Raw genomic sequence first — 17335 nt, 5'->3', positions numbered from 1 at the left:
CTGGGGGCGGGTCCTTCTCCCGGGCCACCCAGAGGAAGTCCCCGACGTGGAGGCGCCGCAGGAGCAGGGGGTGACCCCGCAGCAGGGAGGGGACCCGGCCCCCCCCCGGGCTGGGGACAGGGGGGGACGGTGTCACCGGGGGGGGGGGGACACAGTGTCACGGGGGGGGGGGACACAGTGTCACCGGGGGGGGACACACACAGGGACTCGGCCCCCCCCTCCCCCCCCGGGCTGGGGACAGGGGGGGACGGTGTCACCGGGGGGGGGGACACAGTGTCACGGGGGGGGGGGACACACACAGGGACCCGCCCCCCTCCCTCCTTGGGCTGGGGACAGGGGCACGGTGTCACTGGGGGGGGGGACACGGTGTCACTGGGGGGGGGGGGGACCAGGGGGACACACACACACACAACGTCACCGGGGGGGGGGACACACACACACAGGGACCCACCCCCCCCTCCCCCCCCCGGGCTGGGGACAGGGGGGACGGTGTCAACTGGGGGGGGGGGATATGGGGGGGGGGGGGGAAGGGACAAGGGGGGGGGAGGTGACATGGAGGGGACACGGGGGGAGGGGGGCGTGGGGGGGTTGGTGATGGGGGGAGGGGGACACGGGGGGGTTGGTGATGGGGGTGGGGGAGGGGACACGGGGGGGTTGGTGACACAGGGTGGGGGAGGGGACACGGGGGGGGTTGGTGATGGGGGTGGGGGAGGGGACACGGGGGGGTTGGGTGACACAGGGTGGGGGAGGGGACACGGGGGGGTTGGTGACGGGGGGTGGGGGGAGGGGACAGGCACCCGTTGGCCTCGGTGACGTCAGCGCAGAGGACGATGTCGAATTCTCCCCGGTCTCAGCTCAAACTCGGGCTCCGGCTCCGGCCTGGGGGGAGGGGGGGACCCAGTGTCGGGGGGGGGGGGGGCCCTCCCCCCTCCCCCACCCCCCCCCTAGGGTTCCCTTCCCCCCCCCCCCATAGGGGACCCAGGCGTCCGGGACCTCCCATGAGAACCCAGCCCCTCCCCCCCCCCAGGGGACCCAATGTCCGGGGGGGGCTCCCTCTTCCCCCCCCCCCCAAAGTGTTCCCTCCCCCCCCCCCCCCCGGGGACCCAGGTATCGGGGGGGGCCCCTCCCCCCACCGAGGACCAGCACCCCCTCCCCCCCCCCCCCCCCCAGGGCCCTCAGCCCCTCCCCGCCCCCCCCCCGGGAGACTCACGGGGGGGGAGGGGGGAGGGGGGTTCTCCTCACCCCCCCTTGGGGTCCCCCCCCCCGCACCCCAGGGTGCCCCGGGGGGGGGGCGGGGGGCGGGGGGGCAGCGGCAGCCAATCGCTGGGCCAGGATCTGACCCCGCGGCGGGGTCAGCGGAGTACCTGGGGGGGGGGAGGGGGGGGGAGTGATGGGGGGGGGCACCCAGGAGCTCCCAATATCGCCCAGTGCCCCCCAATCCCCTCCCAGTCCCTCCCAGTATCCCTCATTCCTTCCCAGTACCCTCCCCAGTCCATCCCAGTGCCCCCCCAGTACCCTCCCAGTCCCTCCCAGTGCCCCCCAATCCCCTCCCAGTCCATCCCAGTATCCCTCATTCCTTCCCAGTACCCTCCCAGTCCATCCCAGTGCCCCCCAATCCCCTCCCAGTCCATCCCAGTATCCCTCATTCCCTTCCCAGTACCCTCCCAGTCCCTCCCAGTGCCCCCCCAATCCCCCTCCCAGTCCATCCCAGTATCCCTCATTCCTTCCCAGTACCCTCCCAGTCCCTCCCAGTGCCCCCCAATCCCCATCCCAGTCCATCCCAGTGCCCCCCAATCCCCTCCCAGTCCCTCCCAGTACCCTCCCAGCCCATCCCAGTGCCCCCCAATCTCCTCCCAGTCCATCCCAGTATCCCTCATTCCTTCCCAGTACCCTCCCAGTCCCTCCCAGTGCCGCCCAATCCCCTCCCAGTCCCTCCCAGTGTCCCCCAGTACCCTTCCCAGTGCTTCCCAGCGCTCTCTACTCCCCTTCTGGTATCTCCCACTCCCATCCCAGTTCCTTCCAGTGCTCCCAGAACTACCCCCTCCCAGTCCCCAATACCCTTCTACTACCTCCCAGTGCTCTCTACTCCCCTCCCGGTGTCTCACTGTCCTCTCCCAGTGCTCCCAGTCCCATCCCAGTGCTCACCAGTCCCCTTCCCAATGACCCCAGTCCCCTCCCAATGCCTCCCAATCCCCTCCCAGTCCCATCCCAGTGCCCCCAGTCCCCTCCAAATGCCTCCCAGCGCTTCCCAGTGCCCCCCAGTCCCCTCCCAGTGCCCCCCATCCCCTCCCAGTACATCCCAGTTCCTCCCAGTCCTCTCCCAATCCCATCCCAGTGCCCCCCATCCCCTCCCAGTCCATCCCAGTTCCTCCCAGTCCTCTCCCAATCCCCTCCCAGTGCCCCCCATCCCCTCCCAGTCCATCCCAGTTCCTCCCAGCCCTCTCCCAATCCCATCCCGGTGCCCCCCCATCCCTTCCCAGTCCCCTTCCAGTCCATCCCAGTTCGACCCTAGCGTCCACCAATACCCTTCCCAGTGCTCCCAGCCCCCTCCCAGTCCCATCCCAGTGCCCACCAATGCCCTCCCAGTCCCCTCCCAGTGACCCCCATCCCTTCCCAGTTCCCTCCCAGTCCCCTCCCAGTGCTCCCAGTCCCCTCCCAGTTCAGGGCGTACCGGGGGGGGCGGCCGCTCCGCTGCAGCAGGTCCCGGCGGAGGAGGGGCCCCAGCGCTGCCTGGGGGGGGGGGAGGGGAGGGCACCCACCAGGTCACCCCTCCCCCAACGCCCCCAGGGGGTCCCGTGGGACCCTGGGGGGGGGAGGGGCAGGTCGGAGGGAGGGGCTTGTTGGGGAGGGGCAGGATTGGGGGAGGGGCTTGGGGGGGAGGGGAAGATCAGGTGGGAGGGGCTTGATGGGGGAGGGGCTTGTTGGGGAGGGGCAGGCTTGGGGGAGGGGAAGATCGGGTGGGAGGGGCTTGTTGGGGGAGGGGCTTTTGGGGGAGGGGCAGGTCTGGGGGGAGGGGCGTGGGGGAGGGGCAGGTCTGGGGGGAGGGGCTTGTTGGGGGGAGGGGGCCTTTTGGGGGAGGGGCAGGTCTGGGGGAGGGGCTTGGGGAGGGGGGCAGGTCTGGGGGAGGGGCTTGTTGGGGGAGGGGCTTGTGGGGGAGGGGCAGGTCGGGGTGTGGGGTGGGGGAGGGGGTCCCTACCGAGGGCACTCACCGGGGGGAGGGGCCGGTCGCAGAGGGGCTGGGCCTGAAGCAGAAGCTCCGCCTCCGGGAGGGGGGAGGGGCTCTGGGGGGGGCGGGGCTTGGGCTCAGATTTGGGGGGGGGGGGCGGGGGCGGGCGGGGCGAGGCCCTTCCCCCCCCTCAACTCTCCAGTCCCCTCCCAGCGCTTCCCAGTGCCGCCAATCCGATCCCAGTACCAATCCCAGTGACCCCAGTGCCCTCCCAGTTCCCCACCACCGCATCCTTGTCCCATCCCAGTGCCTCCCAGTGACCCACCCAGTCTTATCCCAGTCCCCCTCGGTGTCCCCCCCCCAACATCCCAGTCCCCTCCCAGTGTCCCCAGTCCCCCCCCCACTGCATCCCTGTCCCATCCCAGTGCCTCCACTCTGCTCCCAGTCCTATCCCAATCCCCCTCCCAGTGACCCCAGTGCCCTCCCAGTTCCCCACCACCGCATCCCTGTCCCATCCCAGTGCCTCCCAGTGACCCACCCAGTCTCATCCCAGTCCCCTCAGTGTCCCCCCCCAACATCCCAGTCCCCTCCCAGTAACACCAGTTCCCCCCCCACCGCATCCCTGTCCCATCCCAGTGCCTCCCAGTGCCTCCACTCTGCTCCCAGTCCTATCCCAATCCCCTCCCAGTGACCCCAGTGCCCTCCCAGTCCCCCACCACTGCATCCCAGTCCCCTCCCAGTGTCCCCAGTTCCCCCTCACCACATCCCAGTCCCCTCCCAGTGTCCCCAGTTCCCCCTCACCACATCCCAGTCCCCTCCCAGTGTCCCCAGTTCCCTCTCACCACATCCCAGTCCCCTCCCAGTGTCCCCAGTTCCCCTCACCACATCCCAGTCCCCTCCCAGTGCCCCCAGTTCCCCCTCACCACATCCCAGTCCCCTCCCAGTGTCCCCAGTTTCCCTCTCACCACATCCCAGTCCCCTCCCAGTGCCTCCACTCTGCTCCCAGTCCTATCCCAATCCCCTCCCAGTGACCCAGTGCCCTCCCAGTCCCCCACCACTGCATCCCAGTCCCCTCCCAGTGTCCCCAGTTCCCCCTCACCACATCCCAGTCCCCTCCCAGTAACCCCAGTCCCCCCCCCACCGCGTCCCTGTCCCATCCCAGTGCCTCCCAGTGACTCCACTCTACTCCCAGTCCTATCTCCATCCCCTCCCAGTGACCCCAGTCTCATCCCAGTCCCGTCCCAGTGCCCCCCAGTGCCTCACCCGGTGCAGGGTCACCAGGAGGGCGTGGGCCCGCGAGCGGGGGAGGGGCCGGTAGTCACGTGACGAGCGGCGCTGGGGGGGGGGGGGGAGGGGTGAGATATGGGGAGGGGACACCCAGGGGTCCAGGCTGGGGGGCGGGGGGGGGGGGGTGTGATGATGACACTCACTGTGGGCGGAGCCAGGGGGGTCTCCAGGCCCCTCCCCCCTGCGGGGGGGGCTGGGGGGGAGGCCTTGCTCTGGGGGGTGGGGTGATATGCAAATCAGCATGCAAATCAACACAGAGACCAGCATGCAAATCCCATAGCCCCGCCCACACCCACCCCGAGGCCACGCCCACATTTAGCCACGCCCCCCAGGACCACCCCACCCCCCGCCCACATGTGGCCACGCCCTCTCAGGCCCCTGCCCACCCTCCAAGCCCCACCCCCTCCAGCACTGGTGGCCCCCCAAGCCCCGCCCACCCCGGCCCCGCCCGACCCGAGCCACACCCCTCCCTTTCCGAAGCCCCTCCCCACCCTCCAAGCCCCTCCCACCCCCGAGCTCCACCCCCTCCCGCAGGAGACCGGTGGCCTCCAAAGCCCCGCCCACACCTTGGCCCCTCCCCCCCACGGCCCCGCCCACCCCCTGACCCCACCCGCCCCCGAGCTCCACCCCCTCCCGCAGGAGATCGGTGGCCTCCCAAGCCCCTCCCACCCCTGACCCCGCCCACCCCCGACCCCTCCCCCCGCGGCCCTGCCCCCGACCCCGCCCCCCTCGTCCCCGGAACGGCCCCGCCCACCACAGGCCCCGCCCATCCCCTTGGCCCCGTGCAGGCCCCGCCCACCCCCTTGGCCCCGCCCTCCTCCCCCTTGGCCCCGCCCTCCTCCCCCTTGGCCCCGCCCACCGGCGCGGTGCTGGCGCAGGCGCAGTGAGAGGCGGCGGCAGAGCCCGGGCCCGAAGTGCCGCAGGACGGCGGCGGCGCGGCCCGAGCGCAGCGGCAACGGGTACCGGGCCAGGGAGCGCAGGGCCTGGGGGGGGGAGGGAGGAGGAACGGGGAGGGGGGTGGTGGTGACGGTGGGACACCGGGACCGCACCGGGAACCACCTCCCCCTCCTCCCCCCACACCTCTCCCTTCACTCACCCGCTCGTAGACCCCCCGCACCCGCGACCCGGCCGCCTCGTCCCGCCATTCCCGCAGCCAGCGGGTGAAGAGGGGGTTGGGGGGGGGGCGGGGGCGGCGGCGGCGCCGGGAGGGGGAGGGGGCGGCGGCGGCCTCCGGCATCGCCCGGAACCGGGAGCGGCGGCCGCCACACCGGAAGTGCCCTTCGCGGCCGCTCTAGGCCGCCCGGAGGCTTCGCTCGTCTGCTCTCGAGGCCGCTCTAGGCCGCCGGGAGGACCCACTTGTCTGCTCCGGAGGACTCGCGGCCGCTCTAGGCCGCCCGGAGGCTCCGCTCGTCTGCTCTCGAGGCCGCTCTAGGCCGCCGGGAGGACCCACTTGTCTGCTCCGGAGGCCTCGCGGCCGCTCTAGGCCGCCCGGAGGCTCCGCTCGTCTGCTCTCGAGGCCGCTCTAGGCCGCCCGGAGGCCCCGCTCGTCTGCTCTGGAGGACTCGCTATCCCCCCAAACCCTTCTGGGGGGTAAAATCCTCCCCAGTCGCCCCCCCGCGCCCCCCAGTTGCCCCCCCCGGGGCAGGATCCAGCACAGCAAAACCTTTATTGTTTAGAAAACTCTTTTACAAACAAATTGGGGGTGGGGGTGGGAGGGGGGGGGCACCCCCAAAATGACACAATTTCCCCCCAACACCCCAAAATCCCACCCCCCCCCCCCTTTCTTTGAGGGAGGGGCAGTGACAGCGCAGCCCCGGGGGGGGGGAAGGGGGGGGGAGCTGGGAGCCTCCCCCCCCCCCCAAACCCCTCCTGGGTGTTTTGGGGTGATGGGGGGGGGGGAGCACCCCGGGACCCCCCCATGAGGGTGGTTTGGGGGAGGGAGGGCGCCCCAAAATGGGTCTGGGGGGGCTCCCGGGGGGGGGCAGCACCAGAGGTTTGGGGGTCCCCAGATTGGGGGGGGTTGGGGTGGGATTTTTGGGGTGCCTGGGGGGGGGAGGAATTGGGGGGGGAGGAGGGGGCTTTTGGGGAGCCCCCACCTCTCGGGGGAGCCCCAATCTGTTGGGCGTCGGGGGCTTTGCCGGGGGCTGGGGGGAGGGAGGTGTTGGGGTTTGGGGGGGGTTTGGGGGTGCCTGGGGGGGTTTTGGGGTTCGGGGCGGAGGGAAATTGGGGTGCGGGGGGGGTGGTGGTGGTTTGGGGGACCCCCCACCTCCTTCTGTCCCCAGATGTTTTGGGGGAGCCCCAATCTGTTGGGCTTCGGGGCTTTGCCGGGTGTTGGGGGGGGGGGGGGGTGTTGGGGTTCGGGGGGGGGTGTTTTGGGGGTTCGGGGGGGTTTGGGGGTTCGGGGGGGGGGTTTGGGGGGGCTCAGAGGAAGGCGTCGCACCACTCCCGCAGGCAGCCGGAGCAATCCCGGGACTGTTTGGCGTTGGCTCCGCACGTCTCCTTCAGCCACTCCCGGAAAAGCTCCTCGTCCTTCCGCAGCACCAGGAACTGCCCCAGAACCACGTAGGCCTGGGGGGGGGGGACAGGGACGTCACCACGGTGTCACCAAGGGGGTGGCACACCCCCACTGTCCCCCCCCCGTGTCCCCAGGAATGGCCCCATGTAGGTCTGGGGGGACAGGGGTGTCACCGAGGGGCTGGGACCCCCCCCTGTGTCCCTGGGAATGGCCCCATGTAGGGCTGGGGGGGGGACATGGAGGGGACACAGGGAACAGAGGTGTCACCGGGGGGGTGGCACACACCCTGTGTCCCCCCCCGTGTCCCCAGGAATGGCTGCAAATAAGACTGGGGGGGACAGGGGTGTCACCGAGGGGCCGGGACGTCACCACGGTGTCACCAAGGGGGTGGCACACCCCCACTGTCCCCCCCCCGTGTCCCCAGGAATGGCCCCATGTAGGTCTGGGGGGACAGGGGTGTCACCGAGGGGCTGGGACCCCCCCCGTGTCCCTGGGAATGGCCCCACGTGTGGCTGGGGGGGGGATGCGGGGGGGACACACAGGGGACAGGGGTGTCACCACGGTGTCACTGGGGGGGTGGCACACACCCTCTGGCCCCAGGACTGGCCCCAGGATGCCCCCCGTGTCCCCAAGGGGGTCCCTTCCCCCCCCTCCATGTCCCCAGGGACATCCTTGTGTCTCCCCCCACCGTGTCCCCCAACCCATCTCTGTGCCACGCCGTGTCCCCAGGGGTGTCTCTGTGCCCCCCCCAGGGACGTCCCCATGTCACCCCACGGGAGCACCGTGTCCCCAGGGTCACCTCACCCCCCCTGGGGACACCCCCACATTCCCAAGGACCCCCTTGGGGACAACCCCTAACCCTTTGGTGACACCCCCATCTCTCTGGGGACCCCTTTGGTGACACCTCTGGCCCCTTGGTGACACCCCCATCTCCCTGGGGACCCCCTTGGGGACACCCCCATCCCCTCGAGGACACCCCTGTCCCCTTGGGGACACTTCTGTCCCCTCAGTGACACCCTCATCTCCTTGGGGACTCCCCTGGTGACACCTCTGTCCCCTTGATGACACCCCCATCCCCTTGGGGACACCCCTGTCCCCTCGGTAACACCCCCATCTCCCCGGGGACCCCTTTGATGACACCCCCATCCCCTCGGTGACACCCCCGTCCTCTCGGTGACACCCCCATCCCCCCAGGGACCCCCTTGGGGACACCCCCATCTCCCTGGGGACCCTCTTGGGGACACCCCTGTCCCCTCGGTGACACCCCCATCTCCCTGGGGACCCTCTTGGGGACGCCTCTGTCCCCTCGGTGACACCCCCATCTCCCCAGGGACCCCCTTGGGGACACCCCCATCTCCCTGGGGACCCTCTTGGGGACACCCCTGTCCTCTCGGTGACACCCCCATCTCCCCGGGGACCCCCTGGGGACACCGCCGTCCCCTCGGTGACACCCCTCCACCTCCAGACCCCCCCCCAGGGCCACCCCTGTGCCACCCCCCGGGGGTGTCCCCGCTGTCCCCACCTTGTCGAAGCCCTTCTCCTCCAGCTTCTTGCCCAGGACGTCCCCGATCCCGGCCAATGTCCCCACCGGCTTCTCCCCCATCGGCTCCGCCACGAAGTCCCGGTGCTTCTGCGACGTCGAGGACATGGCGCCTGCGGGGACACGGGGACACTGAGGGGACAGCCAGGGGACACGGGGACAGGGAGGGGACACAGGGACAGAGAGGGGACATGCGGACGGTGAGGGGACACGGGGACAGGGAAGGGACAGAGAGGGGACACAGGGACACTGAGGGGACACGGGGACAGGGAGGGGACACGGGGACGCTGAGGGGACACGGGGACAGGGAGGGGACAGAGAGGGGACACGGGGACGGTGAGGGGACACGGGGACAGGGAAGGGACAGAGAGGGGACATGGGGACAGTGAGGGGACACGGGGACAGGGAAGGGACAGAGAGGGGACACGGGGACGGTGAGGGGACACGGGGACAGGACAGAGAGGGGACACGGGGACGGTGAGGGGACATGGGGACACTGAGGGGACACGGGAACAGGAGGGGAGAGAGAGGGGACACGGGGACGGTGAGGGGACACGGGGACGGTGAGGGGACATGGGGACAGGGGAAGGGACAGAGAGGGGACACGGGGACGGTGAGGGGACACGGGGACAGGGAGGGGACAGAGAGGGGACACGGGGACGGTGAGGGGACACGGGGACACTGAGGGGACATGGGGACAGGGAGGGGACAGAGAGGGGACACGGGGACAGGGAGGGGACGGTGAGGGGACACAGGAACACTGAGGGGACACGGGGACAGGGAGGGGACATGGGGATGGCCAGGAGAACATGAGGACTGCGAGGAGGGACAGGGACAGTGAGGGGACACGGGGACGGTGAGGGGACATGGGGACAGGAAAGGGACAGAGAGGGGACACGGGGACGGTGAGGGGACACGGGGACACTGAGGGGACAGAGAGGGGACACAGGGACACTGAGGGGACACGGGGACAGGGAGGGGACAGAGAGGGGACACGGGGACAGGGAGGGGACGGTGAGGGGACACAGGAACACTGAGGGGACACGGGGACAGGGAGGGGACATGGGGATGGCCAGGAGAACATGAGGACTGCGAGGAGGGACAGGGACAGTGAGGGGACACGGGGATGGCAAAGGGGACATGGGGACAGGGAGGGGACATAGGGATGGCCAGGGGGACATGAGGACAGCGAGGAGGGACAGGGACAGTGAGGGGACATGGGGACAGGGAGGGGACGGTGAGGGGACACGGGGACGGTGAGGGGACATGGGGACAGGGAAGAGGAGCAGGGATGGTGAGGGGACACAGGGATGGCAAGGGGACATGGGGACAGGGAGGGGACACTGAGGGGACACGGGGACGGTGAAGGGACATGGGGATGGCGAGGGGACACAGGGATGGTGAGGGGACACGGGGGACAGGGAGGGGACAGTGGGACAGCGTGGAGGGACAGGGATGGTGCGGGGACACGGGGACAGTGAGGGGACATGAGGACACTGAAGGGACACGGGGACGGTGAGGGGACAGTGAGGGGACAGGGGGATAGTGAGGGGACATGGAGGTGGTGAGGGGGACACGGGGACACGGGGACAGCGTGGAGGGACAGGGACGGTGAGGGGACACGGGGATGGCAAGGGGACAGAGGGACACTGAGGGACGGTAAGGGGACAGGGGGACAGTGAGGGGACACGGGGACAGGGAGGGGACACGGGGACAGGGAGGGGGGAGAGGGACGGGGGGGGGACACGGGGACAGTGACGGGGGGGGGGGGGGGGGGGGGACACAGGCCAGAGGGGGCGGGGACACGGGGGGGGGGAGGGCCCGGAGGGACACGGGGACGGGCAGGGGCGGGGCCGGAGGGGACACACGGGGACCGGGGTGGGCCGGGGACCCCTGGGGACATTGGGGAGACCGCGGGGACACTTGGGGACACTTGGGGACCCCCCGAACCCCCCCCAGGCCCTCACCGGCCCCTCCCGCCGCTCCAACCGCCGCTCCCGCCTCAGGCCGCCGCCGCCGCTGCGCGCTGACGTCACGTCCGGCGCCGCCGCCGCAAAAACCGGAAGCGACCATCGAGAGGAGGGAGACGGAGCGGCCGCGAGGGGCGGGGGCGGGGCCGCTCTAGGCGCCTGGAGGAGGAACAGAGACGGGGAGAGCGGCGGGGCTGGAGAACAGGGAGCAGGGACCATCTCGGGTTCTCCTGGAGCTCTGGAAACCATCTCTGGGTTCCTCCTGGAGACCAGTGACCATCACCAGGTTCTCCTGGAGCTCTGGAGACCACCTCAAAGTTTTTCTGGAGACCACCTCAGGGTTCTTCTGGAGACCATCTATGGGTTCTCCTGGAGACCAATGACCATCTCCGGGTTCTCCTGGAGCTCTGGAGACCATCTATGGCTTTTCCTGGAAGCCCAGGTGATGGTCCAGGTTCTCCTGGAGCTCTGGAGACCACCTCAGGATTCTTCTGGAGACCACCTCAGGGTTCTCCTGGAGATCAGTGACCATCTCCGGGTTCTCCTGGAGCTCTGGAGACCACCTCAGGGTTCTCCTGGAGACCAGTGACCATCTATGGCTTCTCCTGGAGCTCTGGAGACCATCTATGGGTTCTTCTGGAGACCAGTGACCATCTTGGGTTCTCCTGGAGCTCTGGAGACCACCTCAGGGTTCCTCCTGGAGACCAGTGACCACCTCTGGGTTCTTTTGGAGCTCTGGAGACCATCTATAGGTTCTCCTGGAGACCAGTGACCATCTCCAGGTTCTCCTGGAGCTCTGGAGACCACCTCAGGGTTTTTCTGGAGACCACCTCAGGGTTCTCCTGGAGATCAGTGACCATCTCCGGGTTCTCCTGGAGCTCTGGAGACTATCTAGGGCTCTTCCTGGAAGCCCAGGTGATGGTCCAGGTTCTCCTGGAGCTCTGGAGACCATCTATGGGTTCTCCTGGAGACCTGTGACCCTCTCCAGGTTCTCCTGGAGCTCTGGAGACCATCTATGGGTTCTTCTGGAGACCAGTGACCATCTTGGGTTCTCCTGGAGCTCTGGAGACCACCTCAGGGTTCCTCCTGGAGACCAGTGACCACCTCTGGGTTCTTTTGGAGCTCTGGAGACCATCTATGGGTTCTCCTGGAGACCAGTGACCATCTCCAGGTTCTCCTGGAGCTCTGGAGACCACCTCAGGGTTCTTCTGGAGACCAATGACCATCTTGGGTTCTCCTGGAGCTCTGGAGACCATCTATGGGTTCTCCTGGAGCCCTGAAGACTATCTATGGGTTCTCCTGGAAGCCCAGGTGATGGTCCAGGTTCTCCTGGAGCTCTGGAGACCACCTCAGGGTTCTCCTGGAGACCATCTATGGGTTCTCCTGGAGACCAGTGACCATCTCCAGGTTCTCCTGGAGCTCTGGAGACCACCTCAGGATTCTTCTGGAGACCACCTCAGGGTTCTCCTGGAGACCGGTGACCATCTCCGGGTTCTCCTGGAGCTCTGGAGACTATCTAGGGCTTTTCCTGGAAGCCCAGGTGATGGTCCAGGTTCTCCTGGAGCCCTGGAGACCACCTCAGGGTTCTCCTGGAGACCATCTATGGGTTCTCCTGGTGACCAGTGACCATCTCCAGGTTCTCCTGGAGCTCTGGAGACCATCTATGGCTTTTCCTGGAAGCCCAGATGATGGTCCAGGTTCTCCTGGAGCTCTGGAGACCACCTCAGGGTTCTCCTGGAGACCAGTGACCATCTCCGGGTTCTCCTGGAGCTCTGGAGACCACCTCAGGGTTCTTCTGGAGACCATCTATGGCTTCTCCTGGAGCTCTGGAGACTATCTATGGCTTTTCCTGGAAGCCCAGGTGATGGTCCAGGTTCTCCTGGAGCTCTGGAGACCACCTCAGGGTTCTCCTGGAGACCTGTGACCCTCTCCAGGTTCTCCTGGAGCTCTGGAGACCATCTATGGGTTCTCCTGGAGACCTGTGACCCTCTCCAGGTTCTCCTGGAGCTCTGGAGACCATCTATGGGTTCTTCTGGAGACCAGTGACCATCTTGGGTTCTCCTGGAGCTCTGGAAACCACCTCAGGGTTCCTCCTGGAGACCAGTGACCACCTCTGGGTTCTTTTGGAGCTCTGGAGACCATCTATGGGTTCTCCTGGAGACCAGTGACCATCTCCAGGTTCTCCTGGAGCTCTGGAGACCACCTCAGGGTTCTCCTGGAGACCATCTATGGGTTCTCCTGGAGACCAGTGACCATCTCCAGGTTCTCCGGGAGCTCTGGAGACCATCTATGGGTTCTTCCAGAGACCAGTGACCATCTCCGGGTTCTCCTGGAGCTCTGGAGACCACCTCAGGATTCTTCTGGAGACCACCTCAGGGTTCTCCTGGAGATCAGTGACCATCTCCGGGTTCTCCTGGAGCTCTGGAGACCACCTCAGGGTTCTTCTGGAGACCATCTATGGCTTCTCCTGGAGCTCTGGAGACTATCTATGGCTTTTCCTGGAAGCCCAGGTGATGGTCCAGGTTCTCCTGGAGCTCTGGAGACCACCTCAGGGTTCTCCTGGAGACCTGTGACCCTCTCCAGGTTCTCCTGGAGCTCTGGAGACCATCTATGGGTTCTTCTGGAGACCAGTGACCATCTTGGGTTCTCCTGGAGCTCTGGAGACCACCTCAGGGTTCTCCTGGAGACCATCTATGGGTTCTCCTGGAGACCAGTGACCATCTCCAGGTTCTCCGGGAGCTCTGGAGACCATCTATGGGTTCTTCCAGAGACCAGTGACCATCTCCGGGTTCTCCTGGAGCTCTGGAGACCACCTCAGGATTCTTCTGGAGACCACCTCAGGGTTCTCCTGGAGATCAGTGACCATCTCCGGGTTCTCCTGGAGCTCTGGAGACCACCTCAGGGTTCTTCTGGAGACCATCTATGGCTTCTCCTGGAGCTCTGGAGACTATCTATGGCTTTTCCTGGAAGCCCAGGTGATGGTCCAGGTTCTCCTGGAGCTCTGGAGACCACCTCAGGGTTCTCCTGGAGACCTGTGACCCTCTCCAGGTTCTCCTGGAGCTCTGGAGACCATCTATGGGTTCTCCTGGAGACCTGTGACCCTCTCCAGGTTCTCCTGGAGCTCTGGAGACCACCTCAGGGTTCCTCCTGGAGACCAGTGACCACCTCTGGGTTCTTTTGGAGCTCTGGAGACCATCTATGGGTTCTCCTGGAGACCAGTGACCATCTCCAGGTTCTCCTGGAGCTCTGGAGACCACCTCAGGGTTCTCCTGGAGACCAGAGACCATCTCCGGGTTCTCCTGGAGCTCTGGAGACCATCTATGGCTTCTCCTGGAAGCCCAGGTGATGCCTCCAGGTTCTTCCCATGTTCTCCCCCCCCACCCCCCAATGTCCCCTCCGTGTCCCCTCCCTCCCCCTGACTTCTCCTGGAGGAACCTCAAAGAGCCCCCAAACCCAATGAATTCAGGCCAAAACCGCCCCCCCCCAAAAAATGAGATTTTTTTTTTTTTTTATTAAATTAATGGAAAATAAAACAACGGCTCCAAAACGGGGGGAAAAAGGGAAATATCGGGAAAAAGGCGGGTGAGAAACTGGAATTTTGTGGCTTTTGAGAAACGAAAGGGTTTTTGGAGCAAAGAGGAGAGATTTGGGGCAAAAAGGAGAGATTTGGGGCAAAAAAGAGAAGATTTTGGGGCAAAGAAGAGAGAATCTGGAGCAAAATTTTGGCCAAAAAGGGGAAATTTGGGGCAAAAAGGGGAGATTTTGGGGCAAAACCAGGGATTTTTTGGGCAAAAAGGGGAGATTTTGGGGCAAGAAGGGGTGGGGGGGGGCATGAGAAATCGGGGTGCCCCTCCCCGAGTCCCCCCCACCTTGTGCCCCCCCCAATCCCCCCCCCTCCATTTTTGGGGTCCCCCAACTCCCTTTATTCCCCCTTGGAGAGGGGGGATAACACCGTTGCCCAACTTTGGTGACACCCCCCTCCATTTTTTTTTAAGGGGGGGGCCCCCCCTTAAATTTGGGGTGCGGGGGGGGTTCCCCCCGAGTCGTGCCCCCCCCCCCCCCCTCAGGCCTCCTCCTCGCTCAGCAACATGTTGGGGATCCCCCGGGAAATGGGGAAGCGACGCCCCGAATCCGGGCACTGCAGGACCCCCTCCAGCACCTCCACCTGGGGGGGGGACACACACACACACGGGGGGGGTGTGGGGTCAAGGGGGGGCCCCCCAAAAGTTTTGGGGACCCCCCCCGTTGGGTTTTGGGGACCCCCCCCCCCCCCTCACCTCCAGCAGGACGTGGTGCACGCGCCGCAGGAAGGACTCGTCCCCCTCGTAGTCGGGGGCGGGTTCGGGGGGCAGCTCCGAGGGGTGCCCCAGCTTTTTTTGGGGGGGGGGGACACACACCATGAGGGGGGGGTCAAGGCACCCCCAAAATTCCCCCCCCCCAACCCCAACTCTCCCCCCCCCCCCCCCCAAAACAACCCCAGGATCCCCAGCTTTGCACATACCCACATACCCCTGCCCCCCAAACGGGGGAACTGCCCCCCCCCGCGGGCCCCCCCAAACACGAGATCGAGATCCCCCCCCCCCCCCCCGTTCTCTCCCCCCCCCGGGGACCCCCCAAATCCTCCTCCCCCCCACCCAGCATGCCCCTCCCCCGTCGAGGTGCCCCCCCCCCCCCCCCCCACCTTGGAGTCCTCCAAACCTCCCCTCACCTAGAGCCCCCCCCAAAGGACCCCCCCCAAACCAGAGAGACCCCCCCCAGCCCCCCCCCCCCCAAAATCCCTCCGCGCCCCCGAGACCTCACCCCCCCCCAGGACCCCCCCCCAGGCCCTCCCAAAGCCCGGCCTCTCTCCCCCCCCCCCCCCCCCCCAAATGCCCTGGACCCCCCCAAATCGGTGTCTCCCCCCCCAGGGACCCCCAAATCGCCTCCCCCCCTCAGAGCCCCCCCCACCGCACCCCCCCTATTTCCCCCCCCCCAACCCCCCAAACTGCAAGTCCCACCCGAGGACCCCCAAATCGCTCCCCCCGGGGCCCCCCCAAACCGGTGTCTCCCCCCCCGGGGCCCCCAAATCACTGCCCCCGGGGCCCCCCCAAACCGGTGCCCCCCCCCCCGGAGCTCCCCAAATCACTGCCCCCGGGGCCCCCCCAAACCGGTGCCCCCCCCCCGGAGCTCCCCAAATCGTTCCCACCGGGCCCCCCCCCCTCCCCCCTCACCACCCCGGGGCCCCCCCAAACCGGTGCCCCCCACCCCCGGGACCCCCAAATCGCTTCCACCGGGGCCCCCCCCAAACCGGTGCACCCCCCCCCCCCCCCCTCCACTCACGCTCTCGGCCGCCTCCAGCAGCGCGGCCCAGCGCAGCCGCGGCACCAACCGCGCCACGAAGGCGGCGTTGAACGGCACCGGCCGGACCCGCACCTCGGAGGCCTGGGGGGGGGGGTGGGGTGGGGTGTCACGGTAACGGGGGGGGGGTGTCACGGTAACGGGGGGAGAGGCCTCCGGGAGGGGCGGGGCCTGCCTGGGGAAAGGCGCGGCCTAGCCGCTGGAGGCGCGGCCTAGCCGGTAAGGAGGCGGGGCCTGGTCGGTAAAGGGGTGTGGCCACCCGGTAAGGGGGCGTGGCCTACCCGGGGAGGGGCGGGGCCGTACCTCGATGCGCAGCGGGAAGCCGCCGCCGGGCCGGAGCCCCGGGACGTGGGAGCTGAGGAGGTTGTGGGTCAGGAGCTTCATCCCGCGCGCCCGCCGCCGCTTCCGCTTCTTCCGCTTCCGGTCGACGTCACTTCCGGCGGAGGGGACGGGAGCAGGGCGCCAGCGCGGGGCGGGGCCGAGAGGGGGCGTGGCCAGAGCCGAGGGGTGTGGCCAAGGGGAAGCGGGTTCCCTGAGGGGGGCGGGGACTAACCGAGGGGGCGTGGCCAGAGGAGGCGCGGGCTCCACGAGGAGGCGGGGCCAAGGGGCCACCCTGGGGGAGGTGCGGGGGGGGGGGGCGGTTTTGGGGGGACAAGGGGGGGGTTTTGCAGACACTGGGGGGATGGGGGGGGACTGGGGGACACTGGGCACATTTTGGGGGGGGGTTGAGGGGACTCTGGGGGGGACACAAGGGGCTGCTGGGGTCCTGATTTCCCCCCACAACCCCCCTTGGGACCCCCCCCCCCCCTTTTTAGGTGTCCCCCCCCCTTTTACCATTGCTCCCCCTCCCCCCTTCAGGAGGGACCGCCCCCCCCTTTTCTTTTGGGGTCCCCATTTTTCACATGCCCCCTCCCCTTTTTTTGGGGGTCCCCCCCCTCCACCATTGACACCCCCCTCTTTCATTTTTGGGGCGCACAGGGGGAGGTGCTGACCCCTCCATTCTGTGCTCCCCCCCTCCCCCCAAGTGGGGGGAGCACTCAGGGGGTGGGTGGGGGGAGAAAGGATTTTGGGGGGGGGGGCAGCACAGTTTGCGGTGCTGATCTTGCCCCCCCCCCCAAGCAACATCCTGTGTGTGTCACCCCCCCCAAGCCCCCCACAAAACCTCCCCCAGCCCCCCTTGTACCCCCCCCCTCCCCCCAAAACACCCCCTTTGACCCCCCCCAGGAACGAGGCAAAGGCACAAATGCAGCTCATTTAATCAGGATTTTTTTCGGGGGGACAGGGGGGGCACCCTAAACCCCCCACAGGAACAAGGGGGGGGGGGGGGGCGCTCCCCACATCCACACTGGGGACCCCAATACTGCCACGCCCCCCCCCCCCCCAAAAATGGAGTGTTTGAAGTTGGGGAGGGCCCCCCCCCAGCTCCAGGAGAGGCACCCCCAAAATGGGGGCAATCCCCCCAAATTGGCCCCTGTGGGGGTGGGAATGGGATAAGACCCCCCCCAAAAAGGGGTGGGGGG

The 17335-nt window shown here is 67.8% G+C and overlaps 2 protein-coding genes across 2 annotated transcripts; both read right to left on the bottom strand.

The window, feature by feature from the left end:
• Positions 1–6101: 6101 nt before the first annotated feature.
• Positions 6102–10581, bottom strand: BANF1 (barrier to autointegration nuclear assembly factor 1). Its single transcript, XM_074167431.1, has 3 exons — positions 10476–10581; positions 8491–8621; positions 6102–7021 (listed from the first exon to the last, which is right to left on the bottom strand). The coding sequence occupies exons 1-3, from the start codon at positions 10579–10581 to the stop codon at positions 6875–6877; spliced, it is 384 nt and encodes a 127-aa protein (XP_074023532.1). The 3' UTR covers positions 6102–6874.
• Positions 10582–13992: 3411 nt separating this feature from the next.
• Positions 13993–16231, bottom strand: TRMT112 (tRNA methyltransferase activator subunit 11-2). The gene is made up of 4 exons (XM_074167432.1): positions 16119–16231; positions 15798–15899; positions 14756–14848; positions 13993–14643 (listed from the first exon to the last, which is right to left on the bottom strand). The coding sequence occupies exons 1-4, from the start codon at positions 16197–16199 to the stop codon at positions 14542–14544; spliced, it is 378 nt and encodes a 125-aa protein (XP_074023533.1). The 5' UTR covers positions 16200–16231; the 3' UTR covers positions 13993–14541.
• Between the last annotated feature and the right edge of the window lie 1104 nt (positions 16232–17335).

This window comes from Numenius arquata, unplaced genomic scaffold, assembly GCF_964106895.1.
Source record: "Numenius arquata unplaced genomic scaffold, bNumArq3.hap1.1 HAP1_SCAFFOLD_1395, whole genome shotgun sequence".
Taxonomy (NCBI): domain Eukaryota; kingdom Metazoa; phylum Chordata; class Aves; order Charadriiformes; family Scolopacidae; genus Numenius; species Numenius arquata.
This window is presented reverse-complemented; position numbering and strand designations above follow the sequence as displayed.

Bases quoted from the DNA above. Each gene is read 5' to 3' on its own strand.
- BANF1 (XM_074167431.1), bottom strand. From the start codon at position 10,581: ATGGTCGCTTCCGGTTTTTGCGGCGGCGGCGCCGGACGTGACGTCAGC. The intron at 8,622-10,475 runs GTGAGGGCCTGG...GTGTCCCCGCAG, and splicing joins TGGAGCGGCGGGAGGGGCCG to GCGCCATGTCCTCGACGTCG. The intron at 7,022-8,490 runs GTGGGGACAGCG...CCCCCCCCCCAG, and splicing joins AGGAGAAGGGCTTCGACAAG to GCCTACGTGGTTCTGGGGCA.
- TRMT112 (XM_074167432.1), bottom strand. From the start codon at position 16,199: ATGAAGCTCCTGACCCACAACCTCCTCAGCTCCCACGTCCCGGGGCTC. The intron at 15,900-16,118 runs GTACGGCCCCGC...CCCCCCCCCCAG, and splicing joins GCTTCCCGCTGCGCATCGAG to GCCTCCGAGGTGCGGGTCCG. The intron at 14,849-15,797 runs GTGAGTGGAGGG...CCCCAAAAAAAG, and splicing joins TGCTGGAGGCGGCCGAGAGC to CTGGGGCACCCCTCGGAGCT.